Source organism: Myodes glareolus, chromosome 8, assembly GCF_982192425.1.
Source record: "Myodes glareolus chromosome 8, mMyoGla1.1, whole genome shotgun sequence".
Lineage (NCBI taxonomy): Eukaryota > Metazoa > Chordata > Mammalia > Rodentia > Cricetidae > Myodes > Myodes glareolus.
This window is the reverse complement of record NC_142033.1, coordinates 33,539,631-33,553,582: the sequence shown is the minus strand read 5'-3', so window position 1 is coordinate 33,553,582 and position 13,952 is coordinate 33,539,631. Positions and strand designations below refer to the sequence as shown.

At 44.4% G+C, this 13,952-nt stretch overlaps 1 protein-coding gene across 3 annotated transcripts in view; it reads right to left on the bottom strand.

The window, feature by feature from the left end:
• Nucleotides 1–13,952, bottom strand: part of Usp46 (ubiquitin specific peptidase 46) — a 75,323-nt gene that overhangs the window by 18,081 nt on the left and 43,290 nt on the right. For all 3 annotated transcript variants that reach the window (XM_048415285.3, XM_087908951.1, XM_087908950.1), the window contains exon 5: nt 3,321–3,397. In XM_048415285.3, coding sequence (XP_048271242.2) covers nt 3,321–3,397 — 77 coding nt within the window. The remainder of the gene's footprint in view (nt 1–3,320; nt 3,398–13,952) is intronic.

Below are 13,952 nucleotides of genomic sequence, written 5' to 3'. Positions count from 1 at the left end.
GTCACTCTGACACCTGGCTGACCTCTGGCCAAGAGAGGATTTCAAGGAATAAGAGCGGAGAAGGTCCTTTTAGACTTGAACTCTTAGAGGCAAGGCCAGGCTCTGTGAGGAGCGGCAGGGAGAGGCAACAGCACTCAAGGAGAAGGCCAAAACTCTAGAAAGGCTTCGGAAGGACAATCAGGACAAACCAAACACGGTCCAAGTCTTTGCCAGAGGGCGTGGCTGAGCTTTTTGAAGGGGTGGGTGAGGGGCTCACCCTTTCCTCAAGGTGACCCTCACACTGGGCTGCTCCCCTGCCTAGGACACAGTACTGAGATCTGAAGTCAGAGCTTTTGGCTCAGATAACTCTGTGGATTTGTGACTTCCCTCGGTCTGTTCTCTGGATGTTACTGTTATTTATGCCATTTCTCTGGGACAAAAGTTCAGTGAGCACACTCTGGAGTCTGTCGCCCAAAGCCCTTCTGGAAGGAGGTGGCTGGCACTTAGTTCAGATCCCAAGACTTCAGCTTGACTCCTGAACAGTCATTAAAATAAGTGAAAGACAGAAACATCACATCATAAAATACAGGGCATGCTAAAGAACTCCTCACTGAAACACAAATAAAATGAATTCAATCCAAATCGAGTCATGGAGGCCGATGCCACTGTCAGCCCTCTCAATTCAAAGATTTTATTTATTACTTATTTATTTATTCATTTATCTGAGTCCTGACTATTATGGAACTCACTATGCATATGTGTGTGTGTGTGTGTGTGTGTGTGTGTGTGTGTGTGTGTGTATATATATATATATATATATATATATATATATATATATATATATCAGGCTGGCCTTGAATTCATAAAAGTTGCCTGCCTCTACTTCCCAAGCACTGGAATTAAAGGTGTACCGCACTACAACCACCTTAATCCAAAGGTTTATTTGGCAGAAAAACAAAATAACAACAACAACAAAAGAAAAAACCAGCTAATGGATGCGCTGGTGTTCTCCACCCTGGGTCTCCGGTACTTCTGACAGAAGGGTTGGAAGCTGCAGCCTCATCCCAGAGATCTTGACGGTGAAGGGCAGCAGCTGGCAGACTTTTCTTTATGACACATGAGGGTGGGTGGGTGAGCTGGCCAAGATCGAATTTGGGGGCTATATAAAGTTCTGGAGTACAGGAATACGGAACTGAACTGTCCATTCAGTTAGGAATCTAAAGGGCCAGTTTGGGAGCCATGATGGCTAATCTCTATTGTCAACTTGACTGGACTGAGGGGTATCTAGGAAACATGCTTCTGGGGGTAGCTGTGGGGGTATTTTCAGAGGTGATAACTGGGAGCAAACGGCCCAGGCATCATTGCCTGCACTGGAGCCTGGGACTGAATAAAAACAGAAAGAGAAGAAGAGGAAGGTGAGGTGAACGTGAGCATTCAGCCCTGTTTTTATCTGTGGACTCGTGTGACGGGCTGCCCCATGATCTTGTGACCACGCCCTCCCCACTGGGGCTGACCGTACCCTCAAACTGTGAGCCCCAGTCAATCCTTTTTTCCCTTCGGTTCTCCGCCAACCATTTCATCTCAGTAATGAGGAAGGTAACGGATATAAGAGATAGGCCCACTCCGGATCCCGGTTTTGCCATTTCCAAGCGCCTCTGCCCCGCCTTCTGGGGAAGCTGGACCTATACTCCCATTTCTCCACGGAAACAGAAACCTGTGTTTCAGTACTCTGTAGCCCATCTGAAGTCAGAACTAACCACTCGGCACTTTATCTGCCCGGCTTTAATGCCGCCTGCCTTCAAACAATCCAGGAACTCCCCACGAGGCACAGAGAGCGGCAGTACTTCTTCAAACCCAGATCTCTACTGAGCAATGGGTGATGTCCCTAGGGCCAACACTGGGACACCTTGCTTTTTTTTTCCGGCCAAATACATCGGGCATCCACTCACTCTAGTTACAAAGCTCTGGGGAGATCCAAAGATGGTCTGGCTTCACAGGAATGTTTAGAACCCAGCCCCTTAAGAGAACCAAGCTGGAGAAAGGCCAGCCTACACACTCTCTTGGCTTGCTCTTTCTAAGAGTGAAGAGGAAAGAAATGGGAATTGGACAGGGCCTAGGCCCCTAGGCAAAGGAAACACTATCAGCTTCCAAGTCTTACAACCTACCAAATTCAGGTGACACTAGAACCTCCTCCCAGAAAGTTTCTATCTCTTGATTCCAACTGAGGCAAATCAACAGAGCCTTGTTATAACTACTATAAGACGCCCACACTTCTGGCATCTGTATGTGGGGAAGCCCACTGCTACCAAACAGTCTACATTACACCTTCAGCCTCAGTCACTCTATAGGGCAGTCTTCTCTCTCAGTGCACTGAGGGTCATCCGTGTGGTCCCACCCGGCGAAAGTAGCCAGGTCCTCAGGCCTTAGAGCATGGTCATTCTGACGTTCACTCCTGTAGCCTGTGTCCAGGACAGGCCTAGGAAAATGCTAAGCACCTATTTCCTGTTAAAAGGGAGTGGGGAAGGGGAATCTTGTCTTTGCAACAGTCTAAGCACATTTTTCCTTCCTTTATTCAGCGATGAGTATGTGTCTGGAGATGTGGCTACAGAGGCCTTAGGCACTGCACCCCCTAGAGCTGGACTTACAAGCAGTTGGGAACTGTCTGGTGTGGGTGCTGAGAACTAAATTCATGTCCTCTGGGAAAATAGCGTGACCACGTAACCCTTAGCCATCCCTCCAGCCTCTCGGAACACATTTTCAATACATAAGTGAATATGTTCAATCTGCAGTAGTCCTAGGTGCATACTGTCAAACTCTGGCTCATTGCTGACTCTCAATGCTAACGAGCGTCTCTACGTAATAAACACTGCAGAAAAGGCAATTCCATCACTAGTTCACAAAGTACAGAAGTGTTAACTTAAGAGGTCATCTAAGAAAATGAACAATGATCAGTATTTGTATCATTTATTAACTTAATTATGTGAGTGAGTATGTGATTGAGGCAGACAGATGCACACATGCACACACATGCACACACATGCACACATATGCACATACATGCACACACACACACACAGAGCTAAAACATATATCTGTATCAAAGACCACGGTTTTCGTTTTAACTACGGTGATTAATTCCTTCCACCTGACCCTTTCCTCCATCAGACCCCTCTCCAGACCACATGTGTTTATTCTTAATCCCTTGGGGAAAATATATAAAATAATAAGAATATATTGCTTTAAAAGCAAGATTACATCTTGAAGAAATGTGAGATTTGATTTTCTGTATGTGTTCGCCAACCAGGGCAAAAGCTCAGACCCCAGCCAAATGCAAGTGTTACCTCAGGCAGTGGGTGATGGAGGTGTTCTGCTCCACATCAACAGAGAGGTCAAGAAAATCTTCATCTTTGCTACTCACCTGAAGGAAAAAAAAAAAAAAGGAGGGGGATTAGGTACAAAATGCACAGCAGACCCAGTAGCTAAAGCTTTGAGCGTTTATGGGTAATCCAGCATGTGCCATCAGTAAAGGTCACGTGGCCATGCCAAACCAGCGCTACTTCAAAACACCCCAACCAGACTCCCAATTCAGCTTCAGCCCTTCATAATTCCATAATGATTCAAAACGTAGGACCTAAAACTCAGCGGGGCTTCCCTTCGTCTCCAGCTGTTCCTCGTTGTTCTGACCAATAAGCATTAGACAAGTATCTATGCAGCCCGTACTGGCAGAGGAGGGGACAGAGAGAGGACAAGAGATAAGCAGCCTCCACCCCAACAGTGACCCTTCACTAGGTCCAGTCCCTTGATGTCATTTCCTCCTCCCAGTGCCCAGTCAAGACCTGTGGGACTAGGGAGCCAGATTGCCATGCTAATTCCCATCAAGCTGTCCTTCAGATGTGGTCACCATGTGCAGAGTCCTGTGCTGTCATGCCTGAGCTGGTCACACAGCCCACCCCGACACAGGCCACTCTCAGCCAAACCAGCCCACGGGCCCTGTTTGCTCCTCAGGACTTCACTTGTCTGTCAGACTTCACCCAGTGACTGCTTCCAATCCACTCAACAAACCCTGAGATTTGACAGTTACGCTGGTAGCATGGGAAGAAAGAGCTGAAGAATTCCATCAGCCATGACAAAATGAAGAACACACTCGTGTAAAAAAGCAAAAACTACTCTGTAACCACAGATTCTAGAAAAAAAAAATGACCTAGAGATGTATTCAAAGTTGCAGGCATACTCTCTGATACGATTACAGGCAAACAGAAAAACAGGGGCTGCCGCTACAGCCTATGAAGTGGGTGAACGAAGACCATTACTTAGACTCTCTCTATCTCAGTTTCATCCTTGGGTGAGGAAGAGCACCTTCTAAGATTATTGGAAGGTAAGATAATATATGCAAGAGCTTTAACATGTAAGTGTTCAGGGCTGGTTAGTGGAACATTCTTATCCCAGGACTTGGGAGGCAGAGGCAGGTGGATCTCTGTGAGTTTGAATCGACATAGCAAGTTGCAGACTGGCCAGGGTGACATGAAATCCTAATCTTTAGCAACAACAACAAAAAGCTGGGTGTAGTGGCACATGCCTTTAACCCCACCATTTAGGAGGCAGAGACAGGCAGAGGTCAGTGTTTGAGGCCCGGTTGTTCCACACAGTAAGTTCAGACAGCCAAAGTTAATACAAACTGAAACTGTGTCTCAAAAAGAAAAAAGAAAAAAAAAAAAAGGCGGGGGAGGGGGAGCTCAGTAAATGGAGGAGAGGTAAAGATGGCTGATGGTCTAAAATGTTCACGAAGCTAGAAATGGTTTGCTACATTACGGCAGCTACATTAAATGAGAAAAGTGGGCTGTGCAACTACACTCACTAACTCCAACTCTGTTTAAAAGGCACGAACAGCCTTTCTGGCTCTCTGTCACCTGTGTGTTCAGCACTTACTTCTGCTGGGGTGGAAGCCGTGTGTGTGTGTGTGTGTGTGTGTGTGTGTGTGTGTGTGTGTGTGTGTGTGCAGCCAAGCCTGGCCTTGAACCGAATCCTTGATCCTCATGCCTCAGTCCCATGAGTGCTGGGATTTCAGATGACTGCAGACGGGCAGGCATCACGCACCACCGCACCCAGCTGTTTTCCCGTTCTTGAAGGCAGCCCTGTAATTCCTCTCGGCCAGGGGAGACTTTAGAAGACACGCTATAAGCAGATACTGGATAAGCACTGGTAAAACCACTTTCCCTTTTTTAAAAATTTATTTTGTTAATTCTACCAAAAAGCTTCTACAACTCATAAACACCATTGGTAATGTAGCAGGATGCAAGATTAACTAAAAGAAATAAAAATCAGTAGCCCTCCTTTACATAGATGATAAATGGGCCGAGAAAAATATCAAGAAATATCACTTTTCACAATAGCCATTAATAGCATAAACTGTCTCTCAGAGTAACTCTGACCAAACAAGTGGAAGACACCTGTATGACAAGAACTTTAAATCTTTGAGGAGAGAAATTGAAGAGGACACCAGAAAATGGAGAGCTCTCCCATGCTCTGCGGTGGTAGAACTAGCAGAGGACAAATGCCGATCTTACCAAAAGCAATCTACAGAGTCAATGTAATGCCCAGCAAACTTCTTCACAGACCTTGAAAGAATATTACTCAATTTCATATAGAAAAGCAAAAAACTCAGGATAGTCAAAACAATCCTGTACAATAAAGGAACTTCTGGAGGCATCACATCCCTGACTTCAAACTCTACTACAGAGCTACAGTACTGAAAACAGCCTGGTAATGGCATAAGAACAGACAGGAGGACCAACGGAACTGAATCGAAGACCCAGATATCAATCCACACACCTACGAACATCTGATTTTTGACAAAAAAGCAAAAGAAATATAAAATGGAAAAAAGAAAGCATATTCAACAAATGGCGCTGGCGTAACTGGATATCAACATGTAGAGGAATGAAAATAGACCGTTATCTATCACCATGCAGAAAATTCAAGTCAAAATGGATAAAATACCTCAACATAAAACCAACCACACTGAACCTCATAGAAGAGAACGTGGTAAGTACACTTGAACACATTGGTACAGGAAATCACTTCCTAAATATAACCCCAGTAGCACAGACATTAAGAGAAACAATTAATAAATGGGACCCCCTGAACCTGAAAAGCTTCTGTAAAGCAAAGGGCACAGTGAACAAGACAAAATGGCAGCCTACAGAATGGGAAAAGATCTTCATCAACCCCACACTGGACAGAGGGCTAATCTCCAAAATATACAAAGAACTCAAGAAATTGGTCATCAAAAGAACAAATAATCCATTTTTTTTTAAAAAAAAGGAATACAGACCTAAACAGAAAACTATCAATAGAAGAATTTAAAATGACTGAAAGACACTTAAGAAAATGTTCAACATCCTTAGCCATCAGAGAAATGCAACTCAAAACAACTCTGAGAGTCCATCTTACACCTGTAAGAATGGCCAAGATCAAAAACACTGATGACAACTTATGCTGGAGAGGTTGTGGAGTAAAGGGAACACTCCTGCATTGCTGGTGGGAGTGCAAGCTGGTACAACTCCTTTGGATGTCAGTGTGGCGATTTCTCAGAAAATTAGGAAACAACCTTCCTCCAGACCCAGCAATACCACTTTTGGGTATATACCCAAAGGATGCTCAATCGTACCACAAGGATATGTGTTCAACTTTGTTCATAACAGCATTGTTTATCATAGCCAGAACCTGGAAACAACCTAAATGCCCCTCAGCCTAAGAATGGATAAGAAAAAATGTGGTACATTTACACAATGGAGTACTACATATCAGAAAAAATAACATCTTGAAATTTGTGAGCAAAGGGATGAATCTAGAAAACAACATATTGAGTGAGGTAACTCAGACCCAGAAAGATAAATATATGTATTCACTCATAGGTGGCTTTTAAACATAAAGCAAAGAAAAACCAGCCTATGATTCACAATCCCAGAGAACCTAGATAACAACGAGGACTCTAAGAGAGACACACATGATCTAAACTACATGGGAAGTAGAAAAAGACAAGATTCCCTGAGTAAATTGGGAGCATGGGGACCATGGGAGAGGGTAGAAGGGGAGGGGAAAGGAAGGAAGGGAAGTAGAGAAAAATATATAGTTCAATAAAAACAAGAAAAAATATTTGGAAAAAAATTATTGTGTTTTATGTGGATGAGTATTTTGCCTACATGTGTTCATATTTCTGGTACCTGCACAGACTAGCAGAGGGGGTCAGGTCCCCAGAATTAGAGTTATAGACAGCTGTAATCTGCCATGTAGATGCTAGGAATCGAACCTGGGTCCTCTAAAAACAAAACAAATAAAAAGCTGCCAGTTCTCTTTAACAGCTAAATCTTCTCTTCAGCACCATGAAACTGCTTTCTTGCACTTCTGCCATCACCATAAGAATGCTAAACCAGTAGTCATGTGCTGATTGTACGCACCTTTAATTTCAATGCTAGGGTGGAAGAGGCAGGCAGATTTGTGAGATCAAGGACAGCCTGGTCTACAGAGTGAATTCCAGGACAGTCAGGGCTACACAAAGGAACCAGTCTGAGATTGTTCTTCAAATTTGCCCACACCTGACTGACCACTGAGCTCTGCATGCACAGAGTACCCTCAATGCGCTCAGCAGACCCAATATTCAAACTGCCACCGAACAGAAAGAATTTCTGGTTTCAGTCCAAACACTTACAAAAACTAAGAAAAACCAATACTCATTAACACTGTCAGGGTCCTTATCAACACCCAAATTATAACACATGAAGAGACCAGAAAAAGAAAGTGAAAAGGTTTTTGCAGCCCGATAGGCCTCTCCACCGATGCAATAATCCAAATCAGATCAAATAAAACTGAATTAGAAAAAGCCCAGGTTTAAAGGATGCCAGCGCTCCAGGTGACCTTCCAGGCCCTCAGAGGGGAGATGGAGGAAGGAAGACCGGAAACCACATGTTTGTTCTCTGGGGAGCAGTTTAAATACCCGGTGGGAGTGGTCTTGAGCATCTCTAGGGAGGGGTCACCATTTGGCGGGCTTTCTCGGTGGTGGAGTCTGGATTGAGGCAACTCCGAGAGGAGGGGGCTTGGGATGGAACTTTCCACCCACATGTTCCAGACATTTTGGATATATGGATGCCAGGAGCTGAGGTGAAGACTTAACCCAAACATTCCAGACTCTTTGGGTACAGGGGTGCCAGGGGCTGGGGTGACACTTCCAACCAAACAGGAGATCAACCCTGGGATGACCCAATGTTAGGATTAGCAGTTTAAATTTTTAAAGAGAAACCCCTCTTAACTCAATCCCCAATACCATGGAAGAAAAGCGGGAAAAGAAACAAAACAAACAAAGACACTATTATAACCATCTTCAGTAAAACAAAAGAAAATACACTTATGGCCTGGCACAGAGGCACTGCCCTTTAACTCCGCACTTAGGAAGCAGAGACAGGGGACTCTATGAGTTCAGGACAGCCTGGTCTACACATCTTTCCAGGCCAGCCAAGGTTATATAGTGAGACCTTGTCTTAAAGTTAAAATAAAAGCAAGTTCCAGGATAGCCAGGGCTATACAGAGAAACCCTGTCTTAAAAAAAGAAAGAGAGAGAAAAAGAAAGAAGGGGAGGGAAGGGAAGGGAAGGAAGAAAAGAAAGAAAAGATATTTGTATAAATTTTAAAGTGAGTCAGGTCGGGTGTGGTAGCATACACCTTAATCCCAGCACTCAGGAGGCAAAGGCAGACAGATCTTTGTGAGTCTGAAGTCAGCCTTGTCTACAAAGAGAGTTCCAGGACAGTCAGAGCTACATAATAGTAAAATTTGTCTCAAAAAAAAAAAAAAAAAAAAACTGAGGTCGGGGGGGCAGACCAGAAGAAAAACAGAAACAATAAAAGAATCAAATGGAAATCACAGAAATTTATATGACTGAAAACTAAACTGGATGAGGGGAGGGGAACACTTGACCTATCGGTGGGAATTGTGCAGTCATAGAATAAAGGAAGAGGATTAACAAATGTTCAGGGACCTTTGGGACATTATTATACAGATGATCAGAACCCTAGAAGAGGGCAGAAAGAATAAAACAGAAAAACTATCTGAGAAATAATGGCTGAACAGTCCCTTGGTATAGTGAAATGTATACATATAAATAAATTCAAGATACTCAACAATCACCAAGCAAGATCAGAAACAAAGAATGCCTGTTAAGAAATATCAAAGACCAATTGCTGGGATCCAAAGACAAATAGCAAATCATAAGTATATAGAAGGGAAAAAAAGAAACATTACATGCAAGAGAATGATTTAAAAGAATGAGATCTCAACCACAGAGATCAGAAGACAGTGAAATACCATCTTTAATATGCCCAAAGAAACCTTATCAGTGTAGCATCCTTATGTGCCACAAATAAAGGCTTCAAGAATAGAGGCAAAAGGAAGAGAATTCATTTTTTTCTTTTCTTTTTTCTTTTCTTTTTTCTTTTCTTCTTTTCTTTTTGAGACAGGGTTTCTGTGTATCCCTGGCTTTCCTGGAACTTGCTTTGTGGACAAGACCAGGCTGATCTCAAACTCAGAGACTGGCCTGTCTGGTAATAGTGGTGGTGGTGGTGGTGGTGGTAATGATGGTAGTGATGGTGGTGGTGCTGGTGATAGTAGTGATAGTGGTGGTGGTGATGGTGGTAGTGATGGTGGTGGTGATGATGATGGTAGTGATGGTGGTGATGATGACGGTAGAGGTAGTAGTGATGGTGGTGGTGGTGATGGTGATGGTAGTGATGGTGGTGGTGATGGTGGTGATGGTCGTGATGGTGGTGATGATGATGATGGTAGTGATAGTGGTGATGATGACAGTGGTAGAGGTAGTAGTGATGGTGGTGGTGCTGGTGATGGTAGCGATGGTGGTGGTGATGGTGGTGATGGTGGTGGTGATGATGATGGTGGTGATGGTGGTGATGATGATGATGGTAGTGATGGTGGTGGTAATGGTGGTGATGATGATGGTAGTGATGGTGGTGATGATGACGGTGGTAGAGGTAGTGGTGCTGATGGCGGTAGCAGTGCTGCTGTTGGTGCTATAGTTAAAGGGGATGCTCAATTTAAACATGCATCAGGAACCATCTTTTGCAGTTGCCATCCTTGGTACCTGACATAATTTCCAGGGCGTAACATGTACAAAATAAATATACAATACATAAATTACTCAACTGAAGAAAATCTGAACAAATAGAAAGATAGCTAAATCGGTGGCCTCTCAGAGGCGAAATATGAATCATTTTCTTTTTTGATACATACTTCTCTTTTTACATTAGCCCACAAATATTACATATTTAAATTGGTAAAGCACTCTCTTAACTGAAACATCCCTTCCCAGGGAGAAAATAAAAGGATGTGGCCAAGTGGAATCACACGAAAATTACCCAGGATGGGGTACACAGAGGCAGGGAAACACAGTATTCTGTGGGATTAGATGCGAATCTGCTTCTGGTTGACAGCTGTGACAGAAAGGTAGGCATCGCACTAGGAAACTGAAGAAAGCTGCTGCGAAGAGCTCCCAGGACAGGAGCAATAACGCCCTCCCTGGGGAGGGAGGAGGCAAGGGGCGGGGCGGGGCAGGGGGGATCAAAGTCTGGCACACCTTCCCATCTAGACTTTTCTCTGTCGCCACCCCGGGAAGTCACAGCCCCAGTTAGTAGTGGTCAAGAAACACACCATGGAGGTATTGAAAAGGTTGACAAGGAGGGGCTGTCCAGTTTTTTTGTTGGTTGGTTGGTTGGTTGGTCGGGGGTGGCTAGAGGCTTTTTTAGGGGGTTCTCTTCTTCAATCAAGCGACAGGAAGGCATATTCTTCCCCCACGCAAGGATCTGGTCTAAGGGAAAATACAGCTTGTCTCCAAGGAAACACATCACTAAGAAATTCCAACACTCTCAGCATGAGCAGCCTACAGCTGCTTCTCTTCTTCCCTTAAGTCTGAGCCTGGTGTGCCTCTCCCCCACCCCAAAGACAACCTCACCTTTAAAACGAAGAGAAAAGACCCTATTTGCTCAGTTTTAAATAACTATTACTCAATGAATCAAAGAAATCAGCCTTTCAGCCACAAAGACACATCATGAACAAGTGGGGTCGTCTTTAAATGAGCTTCCAATGCCCTCGATTCCCTTCCTGGGTTAGTGGGAAAGGTGACAGCTCCTTAGGTCTCTGCCATGACGACACTGCCCTGGCTGGTACCAAAGGATGGGACTGGGGCAAGTGCTGTCTCCTGTCTGACAGCTGAGCCTTCCTCCTGCCTCAGCCAACCCCACCCTCTGTCTGTGGGAGTCTCGGAAGTTCTGCCAGAGCAATACGGACCTCTGCAAACTCAGTAATAAGAGCTGTAGACTTGGTTCTGTTAATAAAACAGTTCTTTGCACATCAGTTTGGCTAAAGTGACAAAATACAAATGTGTTGTGATGCCATCGAGAGGCTCTGAGAAGCCATGGATCTGCAAGGCCAAAACTCAGCTTTACATAAAAAGAGGAAGAATTAATAAACAGCAGCAAGATTAAGCTCCGACTGGTCTAATAAATCTTATGAAGCAAACAAAAGAACAACCAAGGGAATGGTTAGGCTCAAGTGGAAAAATCCTGAAATCCCAAATTCAGAAGTGCCTTTGTCAAGGTTGCGTGGAGAAGTGAGCCCTGATTACCCCTTAAAATAGCCCCTTCAGCTCCACTGCAGAGGAGACCATTTGTCTCCATAGAATCCTTCATTTGACATCCGCACTGCAATCCCAGACCCTGCTTCACCAAGAGAGACTAGAAAATCAGCTATTGTTATGGAACTCGAAGACTGGCACAAAGGTTTTCCACAATTGGAGGAACAAGAGGCTGAGGCAGGGACAAAGGTGCCCTCAGGGCTAATTTGCTATTCAGGATCTAGGATAGATTAATCCACTGTGCGATTTCACAATGGGGGCGTAGGCAATTCTGATTAAAGTGAGTGCACAGCCTGCCACAGGGCAGTCCTCAAAGCAGGCTCCCAAAGGAAAGTGAGGTCCTTAGGGCTCATGAGATTCTCGATGAAACCTGGCCCTGCACTTTGGCAGCAGGAGAAGCCCGCAGGCCATGTTCTTTCTTAGAAAGTCCAAGGCTTTCTAACAATTAGGGCTGGCTAAAAATAGAATGCATCCTTGGGAGATTGGGTTCCCTGCCTCTGGCCAGGGTCCATTGGATGTTGGTGACCAACTGGCTGGGAGATCCTAGAAGATACCCGGGCACTGGGAAAACAAGATTAGATGTTTCCTAGGAGTCTGCCCAGTTCTGAAGTCTAGGAAAAGAGAGGGGGTTAGCCAAGTAATCAGAGAAGAAAAATAAAGGAATCCATATATACTTGTCTCAAATGATTTATCAAGGAGGGGGGTCTTCTTTTTAAAGATTGTTCTATCTAAATTGTGAATGTTTCACCACAAAGAAATGATAAGTATTTGAAACAGTGGACACACTATTCAGACTTGCTTTATATAGTGCATACAGTTTCAAAACAACACATTATAGTCCAATTTATACAACATTACATATCACTTTAAAATAATAAATAAACATGTGAGCTTGTAATTTTGTTTTCACTTTTATTTTATGTTGCACGGGTATTTTGCAAGCATGTTTGGCCTGGCATCACGTTCATGCTTGGTGCCCACAGAAGCCAGAAGAGGTCTTCAGATTCACGAGACCTGGAGTTCCAGACGGCTGTGGGTCACCATGGAGGTGCTTGGATTCAAACCCAGGTCCCCACCAAGAACAGAAAGTACTCTTAATCTCTGAGCTGTCTCTCCAAAGCATGTGTTTTGACTACATGTATGTAAGTATACCATGTGCATATAACGCCCAAAGAGGACAGAAGAGGGTATTAGATTCCCCTAGAGCTACAGATGGTTGTGAGCAGTCACGTGGGTGCTGGCACCAAACCTGGGTCCTCTGCTAGAGCAGCTGGTGTTCTGAACTGCTGAGCATCTCTCCGGCCCCATATGAAGGTTTAAAATCAATTATAAAGGATTGCTTCTATAAAGGATTGTACACTATAAAATATAAACAGTTGGAATCCCATTATACAAATGCTTCCATCTAATTAAGGAATTGGGATGCAATCTTTGCATACAGGTTCCTGTCTTGGCATTTGGGAAATGATAGGGCTCCACAGTAACTTCTACAGCATGAGTACTTAATGCAATATTTGCATTTGAGAGATTATTTGTTCTGTTCATAGATATTTTTTTTAAGCTATAAAAATGAGTGAGCCTGTTATCAGAGTCATCCTGGAAATTCTCACAGAACACTGCCGGGGTGGATTACTAACAGTGTTAAATTACATCCTCGGAGGAGGGGCCAGCTTATAGATGTGGCACAGGCTTCCCAGCTGCCGTATGGAGCCCAGTACCACACTGCTCTGCTTTTGGCATCAGAAGCGCGTGAAAGAGACTGTGCTTCCTTCACAGGGTCTTGTGACTGTAATTCTATAACCGATAATTCATCTTGGCCTTCGGACCTGGTTCTATGGCAGGAACACAGAGCAAGCCTGTATCCCGCATCTAATTTTACCCGGCAGCGTGTGCTAGAGAGACATTCACTGGCTGGCTGTAAGGACACTTGCACAGCCGCTAGACAGCAAGGGTGACGTGAGAGGGGACACAGCACTAAGAGTGCTCTCACACATGCTGAGGAGGGCTCCGTGGCTAACAGCACTTGCTAGTCAGCATGAGGACCTCTGTTCGGAACTCTCGTACCTACATAAAAGCAGGCACGGCTGGCCATATGTGCCCACAAATCCCAATGCTAAGTGACCACTGCAGCTTGCTAGCCACCAGCCTAGGGAAGAAACAACAAGATCTTGGCTCAGCAAGAGAGTCCTTCTCCAGAAACTAGGACAGAGAACAATAGAGGAAGATACCTGACATCCTCCTCTGGTCTCCATATGTGTTCATGCATGCCTGCATGCACACA